Below are 20,644 nucleotides of genomic sequence, written 5' to 3' on the forward strand. Positions count from 1 at the left end.
GACTGAAAAAAGGGTGAGAACATTTTTTTGTTTGTTTTGTTTCTTATACCACCAATTACTACATGTAAAAATAATGCATGAATTCACTGGGGTATACATACTAAATAGTGATATATTTTGTTTTGTTGGTATTTTGTACTGTGATGCGTTTTTTTTGTAAGAGTACATTTTTTTTTTTTTTGTTTTGTTTGTTGCTTGCGTGATTTCACGGGAGTTTAGTTCATTACAAGCTCAAGTCATTCATTCAGAATTCCAGAAAAAAATTGTATATGTCTCCGCTTTGTGGCTGGATTGATATTTTAACTTCTGAACATGGTGCGTGTGTTTCTCACAAGCCAATAAGGAAGAATACATCACCGCGTGACAAACCCTCTACAAAGTGGAATTGATCTTTCTGTACAATGGATGCAGTAACATTTTGTTTCTATAAATTTGTAATTATTTTTTATTTAATTGTTTTTAATAAGCGGGTGGTATCTGAACCCATTGCTGGGGAGTCAGAAGATCGGTTATGGAAAGAAATCATCACACCAGAATATCGGGAGGAGACAATGGGCCCTAAAGTGGAGGTATTAAAAATAAATAAAAAAATGTAAAAAGCAACATTTTTATAAAATGATAGGGGGGGTGTTAGACAGACCGGGGATGTATTGCAGTTCCTTTGGGAGAATAGATAACTAGATGGAGTTTAATATTAAATCAATACGATAAGGAAGTGAAGATATTATGCAGTGTTCTGCTGTTACCAAGGAAACACTCTATTCCTGCATCAATATACTTACCTTGTGGTGTATTAAATGGGGTTTCCAGTTTTTATTTTTTTTTATTTTTTTATTAATAATTAACTCCTGCCCTATAAAAAATGTTAAGAAATCAGAAATGGAATTGGAGCTGAATTCATAATATAATGTATAACTATACAGCTATGGGCAGTAAGTGGTAAAAGAACGTTCCAAAGTTGCAATGTGTGAGTTCTAGACCTATAAAGGACTGTGGGGTAAGTGAGGTTATATCACTGATTGGGGGTGAGAGATGGGGTTGTCCCTTACAAAACTCTGGGCGGAAATTAGAATAGAGAAGTATAAAAGTTGGCACTATGCTCTGAAAAAACAAATAAAAAAATGGCTGAGAAATGCATGTTCCGGGTGTACACCCAATTTCTCTCTGTTCTACGTGATATATTCTCGCAGCTTCGTAAAGGAGTTATAGGGAGATTTGTGGAATGGTTAGAAAAATAAATCCTATGACTGCATAATGTTAACGTCTGATGTAATCCATTACCAATAACCATTTCATAGCCACAGTTATTAAACTATTTTTTAGTTATTTTTGTTTTTGGAAGTAAGTTGTCTGAATCGCTGCTCAAAACCGACCAATATACATACATTTTATTATGGGTCCATCTTAAAAAGATGGTAGATGTTATGGAGGCTTTATTGAGAAGATGTGTTCTTAATTGTAGATGATTCCAAACATTTTAGGAAATTCTTTACCAATAGATTGTATTGATTGGTGTTCCCTGTACAGGAGCTACACGCACAATTTGAAGGAATTGATAACGATGTAAAGGAGTTAGTGGCGATTGCGGATAGCGTGAAACAGGAAACCTCCCTGCCGGGAATCTCCACTGTTGAGGAAACACTAGAAACCTATCATGGCAAGATAGGAGATTTTAATGCACAACTGGAACCTCTGGAACAGGACCTTCCACAAGCTCCTGAGAAACTGAAAATTAAGAAACCAAAAAAAGTGAAACCGATACCATCAGAGCCTTCAGTTCCTTCAACATCTGAGCCTCTGGTTCCTGCCCTTCAAGAGGAGAGTGTCAAAGGCAAGAAAGGGTCCAAAGGTCAGAAAAAGAAAAAGGTGAGTCATTACTCTCATAAACTTGAAATATTTTTCTTTGTTTTTATGTTTTATGAACAGATATTCTTCAATGCTCAGAACCTTGATACAACTCTTTGCTAAACATTTCTAGATGTGTGATTTCTAGGTGTGTTAACGTGTTCTATCCTTTCGTATTGGAATGCCTGAGTATGTCAGGGAAACAAAATTAAAACAGTTAACCAATATAAAATGAGAAAGCAACGTTATAAACTTATTCGGCTTGGGAACAGAGGGAGTTCGAATGAGCCTGGTAGGTCATATGTCTGGGTGTACACCGGTGGTGGGGTTGGAAGGGACCCGGTCGTCCATTATGCAAAATAAGGGCGTTCAAACGGGCTATCGTCCTCAGGTCAGTCTCTCTGGCCCTGGGCATCTCGCCGTGCGGGGTAGGAATTCCTCGAGGGGCAGAGGGGTCTAAGTGAGTCAGTCCCGAGCCGGCCACACTCTGCATTCCTGCGATTCCATTCTTGAGCATGAGAGCTTCTAATTCCGTATAGCTCCTTGCCTTATAAGCAGTGTTCCCCAGCGGTACGAAATGTTCTTTGTTTGGAGGAGCTGCAGTAGCGGTCTCAGTGACCTGCGCCATGCGATGGTGTTGCGGGTGAGATCTGGGAACATCGTCAGGGATGAGCCCTCAAAGTGTAATGGGGTCTTTCCCTTTGTAGCTTTGAGCAGGAGGGCCTTATCTGACATCGATTGAAATCGGATGATGAGGTCAGCGGATGCGGTCGTGGGCGCCGTGGGTGTTTTCAGCAGGCGGAATAGGCCATCTAATCTCACCGCTTTGGCCTGCTTGGGTGGCAGCAGCATGTTAAGCAGCCTGCGGATATAGTGTGGTAAGTCATTCAGGTCTATCGAGTCTGGAATTCCGCGGAGTTTAATGTTGTATCGCCTTTTTTGGTCCTTCATGGCATCCACCCTGTCGGTGGTAGTCAGTTGCAGCTTCATAATTTCTGCGATTTGGCTTTCAACCACGGTGAGTCTGGAGTCCTGGGTGCTCGTTGTGGCCTCCAGGAGTGTGATCCGTGAGGTGGCCCTTTCAACAGCCGTTTGGAGTAGGCCATGTCTGCTGCTATGTTCGTCCTCAGCTCGGCAAGCATGTCTTTTAGCTGGGCGGCTGTTACTGGTTCAGCCGGGGTATGATGTTTGACTGTGGGTCTCTTGGGCACATCGTGGGGTAGCTCCTCTCCCATGTCGAACGGGTTGTCTCCCGATGAGTAAGAGGTCTCGTCTCCCTCCAGCGCCATCTTGTCCCATGCAGCCCTTTGGGCACCCCGCAGGAGTTCGCCGATGTCTCGGCTTGTCGGGGTCCGATCACCCTTAGGTTTTTTATTTTTCCGTCCCATTCTCCCTTCTTCACCACTGATGAAGGGTTTTGTCTTCAGAAATTGCAGTTTTCACTGTGTTATTAGGTGTTTAGGTTAACTATGCTCGGAGCTCGGGGAAAACGTGTCCGCTCTGTTCCTCAGCTGGCTCCGCCCCCCTCATTCATTCATTTTAAGATATTTTATTGTGTGAATATCTACTACTAAATTTAATAACATTACAATTGTTTACTCCATATTTGTGAAAAAACATGCATCCTATGTGAAATTAACCTGTTTCTTGTGTTTTTTTGTAACTCCTGTGTCCTACCATTTGTTGTTGAAACATAAACCAGACAAACAATGAATGAATTGTCTACCAGTCACGTTGGTGAAGTTTGGTGTGTAGTCGGGTTGCAGAAGTAATTTTTGACTCTGCTTCTATCCGAATCCCCGTTACTCTATTGGGGTTTAGATCATGCGAGCAATGAGGTCTGTCTTGTGGCATTGACCTCTCTCCCACTTCCTGACTTCTTTGACTCTTTATTGCAGTTTAATAAGAGCATTCCGTTTGATGGTTTCACCTTATACTAGGAGCTGTTTGCTGTTTTGAATGATTTCACTGGAGTTTAGTTCTTTAGAAGCTGCAGACATGAATTCAGAAAAAACAAACCAACAACAAACACATTTTATGTTTCTACCCATGGCTAGATTATGATAACTTCTGAACATGATGCCATTGCTTACTGCTTGTGTTTCTCATGAGCCAATAAGGAAGAATCCATCTCTGCATTACATAATGCTTCATGCCTACACACCGGGGGACACGATGAGCTTTCTGTACAATGGGTGCTGTAACTAGCTTAAATATTTGTTTATTAATATATTTATTTTTACTAAGCAGGCGGTGTCTGAAACAATTGCTGGGGAGAAACTAAAACCGGAAGATCAGTTATTGAAAGAAATCATTACAACAGAAAATCAGGAGGAGATAATGGACCATAAAGTGGAGGTATGAAAAAGAAAAACGTGCTCAAGAAATATATATATATATATATATAATATAAAAAGGTTATCTACTATTGGATTACTGTTCTGTATTGTTACCAGTAATTCCCATTATAAGACGCGTATGGCTATGACTTATTGATAGGGAGGGGAGTTAAACAGACAGGCCGGGGATGTATTGCAGATCCTTTGTGAGAATTCAGAACTAGATGGAGTTTAATATTAAATGAATACGATAAGGAAGTAAAGATATTGCGCAGTGTTCTGCTGTCACCAAGGAAACACTCTATTCCTGCGTCAATATACTTCCCTTGTGGTGAATTAAATGGGGTTTTCAGTTTCTTTATAATCAATTAACTCCCGTCCTATGAAAATGTTAAGAGACCAGAAATGGAATTGGAGCTGAATTCATAATATAATGTATAACTATACAGCTATGGGCAGTAAGTGGTAAAAGAACGTTCCAAAGTTGCAGTGTGTGAGTTCTAGACCTATAATGGACTGTGGGGTGAGTGAGGTTATAGCACTGATTGGGGGTGAGAGATGGGGGTCCCTTACAAAACTGAGATTGCAGAATAGAGAAGTATAAAAGTGGACACTATTCTCTGAAAAAAACTAAACCAAAGTGGCCCAAGATGTGATGTGAAAGTTGCCCAAGAAAGTGGGATGTCTCCACACAGAGTATCACAGAATACTTTTCATTGTGTTCCCCAAATTGGACAATATCAGAAACACTGTGTAAATTAAGTAAACCCACTTTTTCTTTGCAGAAGAGTATAGGTAACTTTAACTTTATTGATAATTAGGTGGTGACAGAACCCAACCCCAAAGAGAACATAATTCTGGAAAATCGATCCGGGAAAGAAACGGTGACCCTAGTAACACAGACTATTGCAATGGATCATAAAGAACAGGTATCGTCATTGATTGTGTCTTCATAGAAATTATTTGGAAATGTTTACATCGACCTATAGATAAGGAAGGATTACACTAACGGATGTCATGGATGTAGAGAACATCGAGGGATTTGAGGAAGAAAGTTCATAAAGAATAATATCTGCAAGGGTTTCTGTTTGTAGAGGAGGTACTTGGTCCGAAAATTAGAGTAATGCCACCTATTTGGTACAGGTTTGAAGGTTGTCTGCTCCTGAAGGTTGCGGTAATTTAGGGACCATTGTGTGTCTCGAAAACAGAAATTTGACATTTGCATTAGAGAATTTACTGATAATGTGTTTTTTGCCCAGGATGCTCTGTGTGACAAACACGACCCTTAAGTTGAGAGAATTATTCAGGTTTTTAGGTGACGGATAGGCTATTGTAGAAAATAATAATGTCTTCGTGAATGGGTAAGGGGAAAAAAATATATATAGATCAATTTATTGAAATGAAAAGCTCTATTACATAAAGACAAGCAACAAAATACAGTGAGCGTTGTAACACGTGTGTGTAAGTGTGTGTATGGATTTTGTTATTTGTGTTCTGAATTTGTGGTTGTACTTCTTTCTTCTCACAAAACAAATCAAATGTTCGCTTATGAATGTTAACAATGTTTTCCCAGATTTCGTCTGACCAACAAAGCCAATTGGTCAATGACTTTGACCGAAGACCAGAGGAAGTCCAGGATCTTGTGGGATGGCTTAATTATATAAGAACAAGGTTTCAAACCCTGAAGGACACCCCATGTGGGCAACATCAGTTACTTGAGAAAATTTACAAGATACAGGTACTTTTCAAACTGCTTAGAATGTGCTTATGGATGTACAATAATTGATATGTACAACTGAATTTATCGAACATACAAAAAATAATTAGACTTTAAATTTGTGAAAACTGAGCATATGAATTTTGAGAAAATTGTCCTTTTAATTTGCATTTTCCAACAACTAGAATGATTTTAACGTAATCGAAAAACAAATATATGGTCACCCCTAATATGACAAATCAACTACTCCTAATGTAGAAATACAGAATACTTACTGCAACTAATCACACATTGATTTGTTTTATATCATTATATTACTTTATTTATTTGTCTGTATGCCTTTGTCATTACCTGTTTTTTCTATATCTGTCTGCGTCCATCTGTCCATATCTGTCTCTGTCTATAAGCATATTTTCACATGTATATATCTGTTTTTGTGTGAAATATTTAAAGAGAACCTAGAGTCCCAAAAATAGCAATCGTGTTTTTTTTTTTTTTCGGGAGTCTTAAATTCCCTTCTATTGCTCTGACCTCAATCTACCCCCTTTTTGCTGATATAAAATAATTTCATATACTTTACTTACTTTGTTTCCAGCAACGAGACTTCTCTGCTGCAGCCTCCATCTTTGTCGGCATACCTGCCTCTGTCCTCTGCGCTCTCATACAATCCAATGCTTCTTATTTAGAAGCATTGGACATGAGATGCGCATGCGCGGCCAAATGCACGCTACTGTAATAAAATGCTGAACACATTGCAAAATGAAAATGTACAGAAGGTATTAAAAGCAACAAGTGCCAAAATACACACAACACTCCCTGTGTATAAAGATATAAAACAATACTTATGCATGTACAGGTATATGTAAGGGATGTCCCATGTAGTCAGTACCTACAATAATAGAAAAGGTACATAGTATAGACTGTACATACAATGAAAGAAATACAGAGGTAATTGGATACACTCACGGATTCCAGAGCCGTGCCAGGCTCTGTATTTATTGCCCAAAGGTGCCTCAGAAGGCTTTACTGGAGAGTCCTGAATGTTATCCCCCAGAGGTAGAGTGATGGTAAAAAATGTAGATTTATTATAAATATAAATTAAAATAATAACTGTGCAGGTCCCATATGGTGACTCACGAAATCACAGTCATGCAGACGCGTTTCAACTCAGTCCGAGTTTTCATCAGTGCATAAAATCATCCGGTTGCTGTTCCGTTTTAAATACACCGCTATTTTGATTGCCGGTCACATGGGCGGAAGTTCGGGTGGCCGGCGTCTGACATCACTTCCGGTATTTCGGCGCTCATTTTCCAGCTTGATTGTGTTTAGTGTGGTTGCCCATTCGAGGCTGGAGACTCCATTTTGTGAAAGGGCATAGTTCTTAGCATACTCACATAGAGACAAACACTTGCAATATTGGAAGTGGCACAATAACATATAAAATAGCGGTAATAATACAATGTTGTGCATAAGAGGACATTATAAATACATAGTGTAAATACACAAAGTACAATATCAGTATAAGATTAATTAATTCATTTTTCCAGCTAGAGCAAAAAGGTATCCTATTAAGGATAGACATCTATCATATCTTAAGAGATGTATCCATATAAACAATAATTGCTGAAATACAATAAAATCAAAAATGTTAAAGCAACAGCAGTAGTATGGTAGTATATATACAAAAAGAAAATATGTGTATACATTAAACAGCATATGGGTATATGGTACAGAATGATCCCATCTAGGTGGTATGAATATAGCCCATATAGAATAAGATTGGTGGGTGAAAAAAGGACTAAAAGAAGAGTCTTTATAGAAAACTTAAAAAAATATACGTATAAAAAATATATATGAAAAATAAATATGAAAAATAAAACAGATAAAAAATGTTTTATAAAAAATGTACCAACTCAAAATCTAAATTTAGACCGTAGGGGGATAGAGTATTCAATTCAAAAATCCACCTACTTTCAATTTTACAGAGTTCTTTAAAATTATCTTCACCCCTCCAATCTTTTTTCTTTTGAGCAATAGCAGTGAAATTAACACATGAAGGGTCACTGTTGTGGCATTGTGCGAAATGAGACACTGTGTTTGGTATACCCCCTCTGTATATTGCCCAAGTGTTCCAGCATGCGGGTTTTTAAAGTCCTCGTAGTCATTCCCACATACTGGAATCCACAGGGGCACCAGAGGAGGTATATCACATTGCTAGAATGACAAGTAAGAATAGAATTGATCTTATACTCCTTTTTGGATATATTGGAGATAAATTTAGTTTGTGTATCTTTCTTAAATTTAGTTCTTTTACAGGCTGTGCACATTTTGCATGGGTAAAAGCCATGTTTTTGGTTAAAAGCGTTGGTATTAGCGGTATTTGTTTTTATGTGGTTTTTAACCAGCAACGTTTGTAGATTTTTAGTGCCCCTATATATAATTTTTGGTTTTTCACCAATGATGTTATTGAGGCCCTCATCGGTTCTCAGAATGTGCCAGTACTTCTGGATAATAGATTTTATGTGTTTAGCGTCTCCGCTATAGTCTAAAATTAGAAGAGGCTCCTCTGTTTGTTTAATTATTTGTTTATCCTTATACTCCAATAGGGACTCTCTATTTAGCTGACCGGTTTCTTGAATTTGTTGGTCCAGGATACTTGGATCATATTTCTTTTCAATGAAGAAATTTTTCAAACGTCCCGCCTGTTCTTCATATTCTTTGATGTCACTACAATTTTTAAAAATACGGTTGAATTGGCTCTTGGGTACATTGCGCAACCACGGATCGTGATGACAACTCGTGGTGTCAATGTACCCATTGACATCCACTGGTTTGAAATAAGTTCTGGTGGAAATGTGATTGTGTGAGACATAGATGTCCAAATCCAAGAACTGGACTGATGTTTGGCTAATTTGACTAGTCAGAAGGATGTTGTTCTGATTGTCATTAAGGCCCTCCAGGAAGAGATCCAAGGACACTCTGGACCCCTTCCATATAAAGAAGATGTCGTCGATATATCTGCGATAGAGGCAAAATGAGGCAAAATGAAGAGGCAAAATGAAGCCTGACTCTGTTCTGGAAATGAAGCCTGACTCTAGTGTCTGTGAGGAAGTCAGCCACTAGAGGTGTCTTTAACCCTTCAACATGTCTACAAAATTGCATTGTTTTGCATTGAAAGGTTGATGTTAAATGCTGTTAATGATTCTCAGTGAGAAAAATTCAATTGGCGAGTAAGGCATTTGCTGCTCATGCGCCCTCTCTCCAAAATGCTTCTCTATGAGCACAATTGGATTTAACAGAAGTCATCAGAATTGATGATTTTTCACGGAAAAATTGTAGAGAGGATACTCTCGCAACTGGAATAAAGGTATATTTTATGGTGACTTTAAAAAAAAATAAAAATGTACAAAATATATAAAAAATTTTAATTAAACTGAACAGTGACATAATCACGTCTTAGAAGCATGTCTCATTGTTTTTTTGTTTTTTTCTTGTGTCCCTTTAATATATCACTATGTTAGTACAGGGATCTACATGAGACTTGCTATGATTGTGTCACATTTTCCTCAACACCAACTTTGTGAACTCATTACACAGGAAATGAAAGCAGTGTTTTTCTATCCTGTTAGCATTTCAAAAATATGCTTTTTCCAAAGTCTATTTTATGTGCGGTGAACCATGCAAAGTGTGAAAAGAACAGATTTCTAGAGTTCAAGAATAATTATGTAAATTACACTTTTTTTTTGGAGTATTTTGTTCAAATTACTATTATTTTTTTTCTTGATAATGTTATACTTAATCTCTTCTCCAAAATATCTGACAGGCTATGTGCGCTGAAATTACTCAGAAGAAAATTGATCTGGATGTGACGGGCGCTACGAGTGAAACTGTCGACGAGAAACCATTAGCACGAACCACTGAAGAACAAGAGGCCATTGGTCAACTGGAGAAACTTCTTCATGACTTTGATTGTTACAGGAGGTAAAACTGGGTCACAATTACAAGGAAGACTTAGGATTACAGTTTAAATGCTCCGCGTGTAACCTATGCTAAAAGAAATCTTTTAAAGTTTCCTGAGTAAATCACCAAATCATTATCTGTGTAATTTCAGTGTCTCATCTGTTGCATTCTGTAACTAAATGTAACCACCTGTGGGCAGACTATTTTCTACTTGAAAGATTTCTAGATTTTTTTTTTTTTTTTTACAAAAATTTTTTCATTTTTTCTTACATATATTATGTTGTATGATTGGAGTAAAAATGCAAGAGCCTGGTGATTGTACATTAAAATACTACATATTTAACTCCTTTTTGGCAAGTCTATGTATTTTTAATTAAAAAAAAAAAAAAATGGTTCACAAAAGCCAACTTCGGCAGTGAACGAGTATATTGATTAGCATGTTGGTAATTAAAAATTACTGTTTGAGATCACCGAGGCATGGTTTGAAAGCTGGAGGAGTCCTATTGTTAGGGCATCTTTTGAAGAGCAACAAGAGAGACTCTCGCAGTTTCACCTTTGGCAGAGTTATTCACTGAAGTGTGAATTCAAAGAGAATTTCTAATTTAAGGTCCAAGTAGTTATTTTATTTTCATGTCTGCTGTTTTGGTCTTAAAGGATCACTATAGTGTCAGGAAAGCAAACTCGTTTTCCTGACCCTATAAGATCCTTAGGTCCCCCCCTTCAGCCATTTACCTTTCCTTGGCGCTCCCTCGGCGCTGGTGACCTCTCCTCCCCCCAATGCTTTCCTATGGACGTTCTGCGTGCTCAATTCGATTTTCGCATTGAGCGTCGGGGAAGCGCCTCTAGCAGCTGTCAGAAAGACCGCCACTAGAGGCTGTATTAACCCTCAGTGTAAACATAGCAGTTTCTCTGCAGGGCTGCAGGGTTAAAACCTGGGGGACCTGGCACCCAGACCACTTCATTGAGCTGAAGTGGTCTGGGTGACTATAGTGGTCCTTTAAATTTGACATTCATTTTAAATTCTCAATACAATGACCCTGAATGTTTTTTCGTTTTTTTTTTTTGGTAAAGGCCATAGATGAGACCCACTTTTTCATTGACATATTAACTCCAGTAATCCATAGACTGTCTCCATAGACTGTTTCCTGATTCACCAGGATCTAAAGAGCTTAGAATATTCTGAGAATAATCCATTTCCTTAATTATTTGCTTCTTATTTTGCTTTGGATAACTATGTAGTAATATATATGAGTGATTGTTTCCCGGGTAGCAGTGAGCCAAATCAATAATAAAACCTACCAGTTACTTCTTGCCTTGTCTATTAGACAAGAGCACTCACTGGATAGGGCATAAGGCAAAACCTACAAAAACTAGAATAGGAATAATGGATCACTATAGATTTCTGATATAAGGTGGTAAAGTGGTTATGGTGTTTGGAGAGTCCCAATGCCGTGAGTGGATGTGGCTTAGGAATAAACCCATACTGTCCCAACCAGGGCTACCATCAAAGATTTTGGAGCCCCTGACACAGCTCAAGATCTGGGCCCCAAAGCCCCACCCCCGAGTCCGCCACAGGGCCCCCTGAATTTGCCTACAGTGCCCACCCCTTAGTCTGCCCACAGAGCCCCCTGAATTTGCCTACAGTGCCCACCCCCGAGTCTGCCCACAGGGCCCCCTGAATTTGCCTACAGTGCCCACCCCCGAGTCTGCCCACAGGGCCCCCTGAATTTGCTTACAGTGCCCACCCCCGAGTCTGCCCACAGGGCCCCCTGAATTTGCCTTCAGTGCCCACCCCCGAGTCCGCCCACAAGGATGCAGTGTGTTTGTATTGTGGATGCTGTGTGTGTAGTGGCCGGAGAGATTGATATATTTCATGTTTTTTTTTTTTGTTTTTTTTTTTAAGGCTTTAGGTAGTGGGAACATGCAATGTGTAAGTGGGACAGGGGTAAAAAATGATCAGTTTGTAGAGGGAGCAAATAGAATTAGTTAGAGAAATACACTTTTGGGGTGAAATAAAAATCTTTTATTGTGCCAGTTAAATATTTTTATATAGTCCTAATTTTCTATTTATAATTTTCTTGGAAATTTACAGGCAACTGGAATCCGCATTAAGTGACTTGACTGCCTGTAACGAGGTCTTCAAGAAAATTTCAGGTCTGTTTTCTTCGATTGAGGAACGTTTGTGCAGCGAATTGCCTTTAAATGATGAGCAAAAATCTGACATTTTGAAAGGCGTTCAGGTAAGGTTTCTGATTTTAGGAATATATTCTGCGGTATAATATATGATTACCAACTACCATGCGTTTTTAAGCTGACCTTTCTATTTCTCGTAGCATTGCTTATTTTAAATACACGGTTCTCTTTAGGTATATGATTGTATAGGATAAATTTTGTTACATTTTTTAATCTAATTTTTTTTTTTCAGATCAGCAATTTTTTGCTTTGCAGTTTTTCTATAGATTCTATGTTGGTATAAATGTATGGTTGTTCCTTTTCTGATTCTAGGATTATATTAAGATTCTTTATATCTGCATAGAATACATGATAAAATCTTTCCAAAGAATGTAGAATATATATAACATCTCCTTTCTTAGGCTTGAAGAAAGGAGATTTAATCTAAGGCAAAGAAAAGGGTTTTTTTACAGTAAGAGCAATAAGGATATGGAATTCATTGCCGGAAGAGGTGGTTTTGTCAGTCTATACAGATGTTTAAGTTGCAATTGGATAAATACTTGCAAAAACATAACATACAGGGATACAATTTCTAATTAGTGGGGTAATAGCTGCTTGATCCAAGGAGACATCTGACTGCTATTTTGGAGTCAAGAAGGAATTTTTTCCTAGTTTGTTGCAAAATTGGAAGCGCTTCAGACTGGGTTTTTTGCCTTCTTTTGGATCAACAGCAAAAGCATATGTGAGGAAGGCTGAACTTGATGGACGCAAGTCTCTTTTCAGCTATGTAACTATGTAACTATGTAACATAATAACAGGGCATGACTTGTTGGCAGTAGTAGCAAGATCGGTTCACAGTGTGAGATTGTTTAAATTAAATTATATCCTATACTATCTTATCAGGGATTACGTAATCTCCAAGGGTCCCAGATCCTGTCTGGTGTATGTACTTTGCTTACTATCTCGGTGTCCACCAAGGTATTGCTGCGCATCTAGTACCTCAGCAGTCTTGGTTTGTAGATGAGTGGTTCATTCCCCCATGGCCTGGATATGTCTCCTGACATCTTTGGGTAATTGGTGGCAATCGACTCTCAGATTTGTCTGCGGATTATTGAGCACACTGCATATGAATTTGTCAGTAGTTGGTGCTGATTGCTGTTGAGGTATTGACATTATGTCACTCCTGTCTGAGCCAGGTGCAGGCGAAGAGGCCTCATCTGCGCCATCTTGTTCTCCGACACATGGTGGAGAAAGAGGTGAAATTTGCAGACGTTTGTTTTGTTTGTAGATTTGTTCGCCATGAGTATTAGTGGAGCTAGCTTAGTAGACCAAATAGCTGCTATAACCATGTTAAAGCCGTTGTTGTTCCTTTTATGAAGATGTGGCCTTTATGCTAAGAAAATGCTTCTCGAGAAATCGGTCACTGCCATGATTCAGGAAGATTCTGAATAGTCTGCATTTTGTACTCTTTATATTTAATCTTGTTTTTGCTATTGTTCTTTTGGTCAACAGTTGATCAACACCTTTTTTGGCATTGTGTTGTATCCTTTGTTTCTTCCTGTTTTCAGCGGTTTGTTTCCAATGAGAATTTTTTGTTACAATCTTGCCTTTTAGTTGACCCTTGTCTCAACAGTATTCTGCTACCCTTCCCACAATTCCCAAACATTTTCACTCTTCCTAAAGCAGCACTATCATGGCCAAATCCAGTTATTTTTTAACCCCCCCTCCTGACTCCACTACATCTATTTGCCCTCATAGCACCCTGAAATGCCCCTAAGGGATTTTTTAAAATCTTTATTTTCTGGGCGCTGGTATATGAAGTCCCTGTGGAACACGTCATCTGCCCACACTAGATAGCTGTCACATCCTGCTCTGTTCTGTGGAGATGTCTGGCCTTGGCTTCTGGTATCCAGTACTCTTTTTACAATTCTTGTTTTGTTTTTCTTGGTTTTTTGGTTTTCTAGTCTATGTCTGTTTTTCCTTATGCTGGGTTTTCTGGGTTCATTCCATTATTCCGTCCCTGGAATTCCCAGTCTCCTGGATTCATTTATATGATCATACATTGCATAAGCCTGCCACAACGCCAATGTACCCCATATTCGGCAGGTCCTACACTGCCTAATGTTCGCTAAAAGAACCATACTAAACCACAATAGCAAGGAAGCCCCAACAAAGGCCAAATAAAAAGCCATTATACCCATTGAACTTATAAAAAAAAAAAAAATCCATCTTCACCCAGCAAGTACACGGCGCAACTGAGCTCCGCAGGACGGGGAAAGGATTATAAAGCCTTCCCACACCCTGCAATTAGGCTCAGAGAGCTATGATTGGTTGATTTAAGCCAACCAATCAGAGTGCTCCGACAAGTAAATGAAGAGACTGACAGGTGACTGACAGGTGAGTGAGCTTGGAATCCAACCAATCAGAGGGCTCTGAGTCATTTTACACCGCGTTGGAAAGTTCTTTGGAATTTTCCCACGCTGTGTAATTTGACTCATAACACTGATTGGTTGCTTTAAAAAAATAAGTTAACCAATCAGAGGGTTATGAGTCAAATTACACAGCATGGGTGCTCAAATCCAAGCTATCCAGGGAAACCACATTTATGGGTTTTATGTATTATTCTGTAATTTCTAACTTTAATGCCGAGTCATTGTGACTCAAAAATTCTGTGGGTGTATTGTATAGAATGTACTCTGTAGTTGCATAAAAGCCGGCCAGTTGGCCTAAATAAAACCATTCCTGTTGTACCCTTCATCTAGTTCAGGTTGATGTGTGGGTATGCGTCTGATTATTTGGTGGATTTACTGGTATGCTGTCTGTTCGTCTGGAGAACGTACGAATCAACACCCAAACTGCGAGCTATAATCACTCTGCCTGTAGCAGTTTGGGAGAAAGTGAACGAACGAGTATCTGAAATACCAGCGTTCGTAACAGGGGCATTGAAAGACTTTCGGGGCATTGAAATTCTCTGTTAGAGACATTAAAAGGCTCTGTTAGGGACACTTCTCAGATGGCCACTGGATGTACTTCCTGGCTCTGTGCTGCTTAGCTGGCAGCAGTGCCGTTCAGCGTCTCCACGCTCTGCATGAGGACGCTGATTTTTCCTTATAGAGATGCATTGATGCAATGCATCTCTATGAGGAGGTGCTAATTGGCCAAACGGTGTTTGACCCCGCCCCTCACCGATTTTAGCCAATACAATGTTTTTCCCAAGGGGAAAGCATTGGATTGGTTAAAAAAAAAAGGCAGTTCTGATGACACTAAGGGGGCGGTGCCAGTGCCGGCAGACCCGAGCTGCACTGGAAACAAGGTGAGTTTTAATTGCTTTTCAGGGGCCTAAGGGGGGTGGGGGCAAACCACCTAAATGGTGGGTTTTGCACTATAGGGGTCAGGAATACATGTTTGTTTTCCTGTCCCTATAGTGTTCCTTTAAGTTAAGGTTCTTACTAAGAGCGTTTTCAAAATTGGCATCCTTTTCAGTCAGGTTGTGAGATCTGTATTTTTTAAGTTTTTTTTTTGTTTTGTTTTTTTACCAATAAACAACCATGAATTTGGAAAGCTGGTTAAAGCAGGGAACTCTTCAGAGAAAAAATATTACTCCTTCTACCTGTTCGGCACTTATAGAAACTGAGAAAGAAGGTACAACTAAAAATCCAGAAAACATGCCTGAAATAGTTGTCTACTGTTGCTCAAATCAAGTCCAAAAAAAAAAAAAAAAGAAAAGCGCACAATGCTAGCCAATCTTCTTCTCAAACCAAGAAAAGAAAATATGATGATAGCTACTTGTCATTGGGATTCACAAGTGCCACAAATGAAGATTGTCCTGAAGCACAATGCGTACTTTGCAATAAAATATTGCCAAACAGTTCATTAGCACTTGCTAAATTACGTCATCATTTTGAGCAAAACCACAGAGAATACAAAGATCAAGGCATTGACTTTTTTAAGCAAAACCTAAAAGAGTATCAGAAGAGTTAAACAGTTTGAGCAAAACATTTCAAAATGATAATGAAAAAGCCGCATAGGCTTCATACAGAGTGAGTTACCGCATAGCACTTGCAGGAGAAGCACACACAATTGGGGAATCACTAATAAAACCATGTGCAAAAGAAATAGTGCCATGTATTTTAAGTGAGAAGTTGAGTTAAAAAATTAAAGCTGTGCTACTTTCCAACAACACAGTTTTGCGCCGTATTCATGATCTTGCTGATGACATCCATACTGAACTAATTTCTCGACTGCATCGATGTGATGGGTACTCACTGCAATTAGACGAGTCCACAGATGTTGCAGGACTTTCAAATTTTGCTGGTTTTTGTTTGATATCATTTTGTCAAACAGATTGAAGAAGACTTGCTTCTGTGTGAACCCTCGAAAAACTCAAACCACTGGTGAGAACATCTTTTAACTGTATCCAGAAGTTCATGAACACATACAGTATAAATCGGGACAAATGTGTAGACGTGTGCAGTGATGGTGCCAAAGCAATGGTTGGGAAAGTGGCAGGCGCGGTGACACGAATAAGAAATGTAGCAAAAAACAGCACCAGTTCTCACTGTATTCTTCACAGACATGCACCAGTAGCTAAAAATATTTAAATCTCACTTAGAACTGTGCTAGACGAGTCGGCCCAGATTATTGTATAAAAAGTCGACCTTTACAATCACGACTATTTACAATTATATGTGAAGAAATGGGTAGTCACCACTATGCTCTGCTTTTGCATTCAGAGGTCCGTTGGCTATAACGAGGTAAAGTCCATGTTCGAATGTTTGAATTTTGTTTATAGTTCTCTACAATTCACGGTCTGGGCAGTTCCATCGAAGTTTATACATAAAACAAATATATAGATATTAATTTGAATGTAAAAAGATTGAACCTGCCTTGCACTCTTTTCTCTAGCCATTGTATGAAGAGGTGACATCCTGCGTTGAATCTTTTCATAAATCATTTGACCAAGCAGTTGCTTTGAACATTTCCTGCAATACTATAGAGGTGGAACCCATGATAAGCAAGACATTTAATCGTGTAACTAAAAAAATGGTGAGTAAAATGTTTTGTTCTGTAAATAAAATATGTTGCATTTGGAATCCTGCTTTTTTGCTATATGATCACAAGCTTCCTCAAAGAGAGTCTCCAGACCCCTAAATCACTTATCTTGCTGACATGCTTTAAGTGTGAAAGGTATGTCTTATTTTTTTTTTTCTTCAGCCACCTTATTGTCAGTCAGAGAACAGATCCTGTTTATATCAGTGGAGCTAAAGCTCAGGAGGCAGCAATTGCTTAGAGCACCTGCTTTGCAAAGACTTCTCATTGAGCTGCATTGGACAGTCTGTGATTGGATAGCCACAGAAAGCCTGGGCGGGGTTAGAAGGGGAGGTCTTGCAAAGGCTGCAGACATGAGATCTTCAGCTTTTGCAAAATGTAAATGTAATATGGACTGACAGTGAGAAATAAATATACCCAATGGGATGAAATAACAGTAGGGCTGCGTCACATACAAGGGAGCGACTTATTAAATGAAACCGAAAAGATATAACTGGTATGTGAGCGCTCCAATTAATTATGCAGATTTACATAAAAATCAAGATGACAATATCAATAAACTTGAAAATGACCAATCTCGCCGAGATCGCCACAATGACCACCATAAACCACAATTGAATGTACTGGGTGAGTCTTATCTGAATCAGAATACTCTACACATATATATAAGAGTATAACAAAATATCATTTATTGTATAGTAAACCAATCATAAAAAATGAAACAACATCTCAAAACGTCCAGTATCAGATGTAAACGTGATGAATAGTAAGGGGCCCCTTATTCATATTCTTGTCGACAAAGGACTGATGTAAAAAATCAGAGATGTGCACATTAGCATAAAAACTATATGTGAACTCAAAAAAGTTCAAGCAGTAGGCTCCAGTCCAGTCCGTGAAAAAATATATAAGTGGATAAACGGATAATGCCCAGACGACCAAGCCGTCTTACGGAGAGGGAGCTCAAACACCAGCCAAACACCCTGGTCAAGACTAAGAGGGAAGCGATAGGGATGGCCCCAAAGGTGAAAAATCACATCCAGATATGGAAAACTATGGGGATATCACTTCAGCAACTTACCCTATCCGTCCGACCATCGGGTGAGAAACTGGGAGCACATAAACTCCAAACCGTGAGGGCTGCAGGAAAAAGGCCGTTCTCGCCAGGTCGCTTGCCGAAAATCAATGGCGGGTCGTAAAGGACGAATCGGCTGGGAAGTTCAAATCCGTCGGCGGTGTGGTGAGGTAGCAGACAGCACGTCTACGCGTTTCGTCCTAGCTGGAGGACTTTTTCAAGACAAGACATTGTCTTGAAAAAGTCCTCCAGCTAGGACGAAACGCGTAGACGTGCTGTCTGCTACCTCACCACACCGCCGACGGATTTGAACTTCCCAGCCGATTCGTCCTTTACGACCCGCCATTGATTTTCGGCAAGCGACCTGGCGAGAACGGCCTTTTTCCTGCAGCCCTCACGGTTTGGAGTTTATGTGCTCCCAGTTTCTCACCCGATGGTCGGACGGATAGGGTAAGTTGCTGAAGTGATATCCCCATAGTTTTCCATATCTGGATGTGATTTTTCACCTTTGGGGCCATCCCTATCGCTTCCCTCTTAGTCTTGACCAGGGTGTTTGGCTGGTGTTTGAGCTCCCTCTCCGTAAGACGGCTTGGTCGTCTGGGCATTATCCGTTTATCCACTTATATATTTTTTCACGGACTGGACTGGAGCCTACTGCTTGAACTTTTTTGAGTTCACATATAGTTTTTATGCTAATGTGCACATCTCTGATTTTTTACATCAGTCCTTTGTCGACAAGAATATGAATAAGGGGCCCCTTACTATTCATCACGTTTACATCTGATACTGGACGTTTTGAGATGTTGTTTCATTTTTTATGATTGGTTTACTATACAATAAATGATATTTTGTTATACTCTTATATATATGTGTAGAGTATTCTGATTCAGATAAGACTCACCCAGTACATTCAATTGTGGTTTATGGTGGTCATTGTGGTGATCTCGGCGAGATTGGTCATTTTCAAGTTTATTGATATTGTCATCTTGATTTTTATGTAAATCTGCATAATTAATTGGAGCGCTCACATACCAGTTATATCTTCAGCTTTTGCAAGCTGTTTTTAGATATATCGCAATGGAAAAAAATATAATTAAAGCATGCATATTTAAATAGTTATTGTTTTTTTTTTTTTTGAAGAGTGGGGCAGTCCTTTAATAAAATAACATTTTCATGTTAAAAGTACAAGTGGATTTTTAATGTGCAGTTAGTTATATTGGTGACGTTGCTCATTAAAAAGAAATTGTGGAAACTGTAACAGAATCTATAAATAGGCAGAAATAGAGATTTTTTTTTATTTTTTTCCGTTTAGGTTGTTTTGGCCTACAATGTGCAAGTATCTTACAATTTCACTACAATCCTCAGTTATTTAATAATTTCAAATTAATTTCCAAAGGAGAGATTTGTCAGGACATATATTTTAAAGGGCTGTCAAGGTTTAGGTAGGGACTTCAAGTGTGTAAATGTATTAATGAGAAGTCCTCTCCCAGAGGGATTGGTCATAACCAACACCTTTAACTCAGTACCAAGATTACTGTTCCTCAAACAGAGAGAATATAATATAAGGATAGATGTTTGCTAACTGGGTGAAAATATCAGTGAGAATCTAATTTTCAAAGTTCCATTGTGAGCAATACACTTCTTTCATTGGAAGATGGAAATGATTGAACTATGATACTATTACATTAGATAGATTAGACTGTAAGACTTTATACCAAATCAAAATATATGGACCTCTCGTAGCAATTATAAGACAAATACAAAAGACTCTCACAGTTGGTTTCTCAAGGGCCCCTAGGAATATCTATCTCTCTCTCAAAAAAAAAAAGTTGTAGATATCTGTATTTTTCCTGGTGAGGAAAGGGTATCTGTCAACGATTTGTCAGCTCTGCCTTCGTTTTATTGATCCAATGTGTTGATGTGATTCTGATCATGAAGCAAGAAGGTTTGCTGAGATCATAAAACATGTACAGTTTAAAGTATGTACAAGTATGTGGTTTATTTTGTATCATTAGAAAATTTTAACTTTGGATCATGTACAGTTATTTTATAAACCTATAAAGTCAACCTGCGGGTCTTATTAAAACATGCTTATTTGTTTCCCTATGGAGACCTGTTTGTCCACCAGTGGACATTCAGAGAAGAAGGAGGAGGATTCAAAGAGTGGAGAAGATAGCGTTCCTGAACATTATAAGACTCTGGAACCCTCTTACGCTACAGAGAAGGCCATATTGCAGGTAAGGACTAGAACATTGTGTGCTATTTTATATTTTGTGGCACCACGCTATAGATCATTATGCGTGACTTATAAGTTGACTGTTCTGTAGCTAAATATGTTTTGAATGTTTATGTCCTCCCTTAAATCAATGTGTTTGTATGTATTTATGTATGGAAGTATGAAGGCTGGTCAGGTAGCATGTCAAAGCTGCTGTGATGTGGATTTGAAAAGTGGTTCACTCTGGGATAATTTAAAGGATATATTATAAAACC

The 20,644-nt window shown here is 38.8% G+C and overlaps 1 protein-coding gene across 1 annotated transcript in view; it reads left to right on the top strand.

The window, feature by feature from the left end:
- Positions 1 to 20,644, top strand: part of SYNE2 (spectrin repeat containing nuclear envelope protein 2) — a 257,761-nt gene that overhangs the window by 109,272 nt on the left and 127,845 nt on the right. The window contains exons 39-46 of the mRNA XM_063440109.1: positions 1,528 to 1,866; positions 4,096 to 4,203; positions 5,006 to 5,113; positions 5,758 to 5,922; positions 9,725 to 9,882; positions 11,954 to 12,101; positions 16,939 to 17,079; positions 20,266 to 20,391. Of these exons, the coding sequence (XP_063296179.1) occupies positions 1,528 to 1,866; positions 4,096 to 4,203; positions 5,006 to 5,113; positions 5,758 to 5,922; positions 9,725 to 9,882; positions 11,954 to 12,101; positions 16,939 to 17,079; positions 20,266 to 20,391 (1,293 nt within the window). The remainder of the gene's footprint in view (positions 1 to 1,527; positions 1,867 to 4,095; positions 4,204 to 5,005; positions 5,114 to 5,757; positions 5,923 to 9,724; positions 9,883 to 11,953; positions 12,102 to 16,938; positions 17,080 to 20,265; positions 20,392 to 20,644) is intronic.

This window comes from Pelobates fuscus, chromosome 13 (genome assembly GCF_036172605.1).
Source record: "Pelobates fuscus isolate aPelFus1 chromosome 13, aPelFus1.pri, whole genome shotgun sequence".
In the NCBI taxonomy this organism is placed as follows: domain Eukaryota; kingdom Metazoa; phylum Chordata; class Amphibia; order Anura; family Pelobatidae; genus Pelobates; species Pelobates fuscus.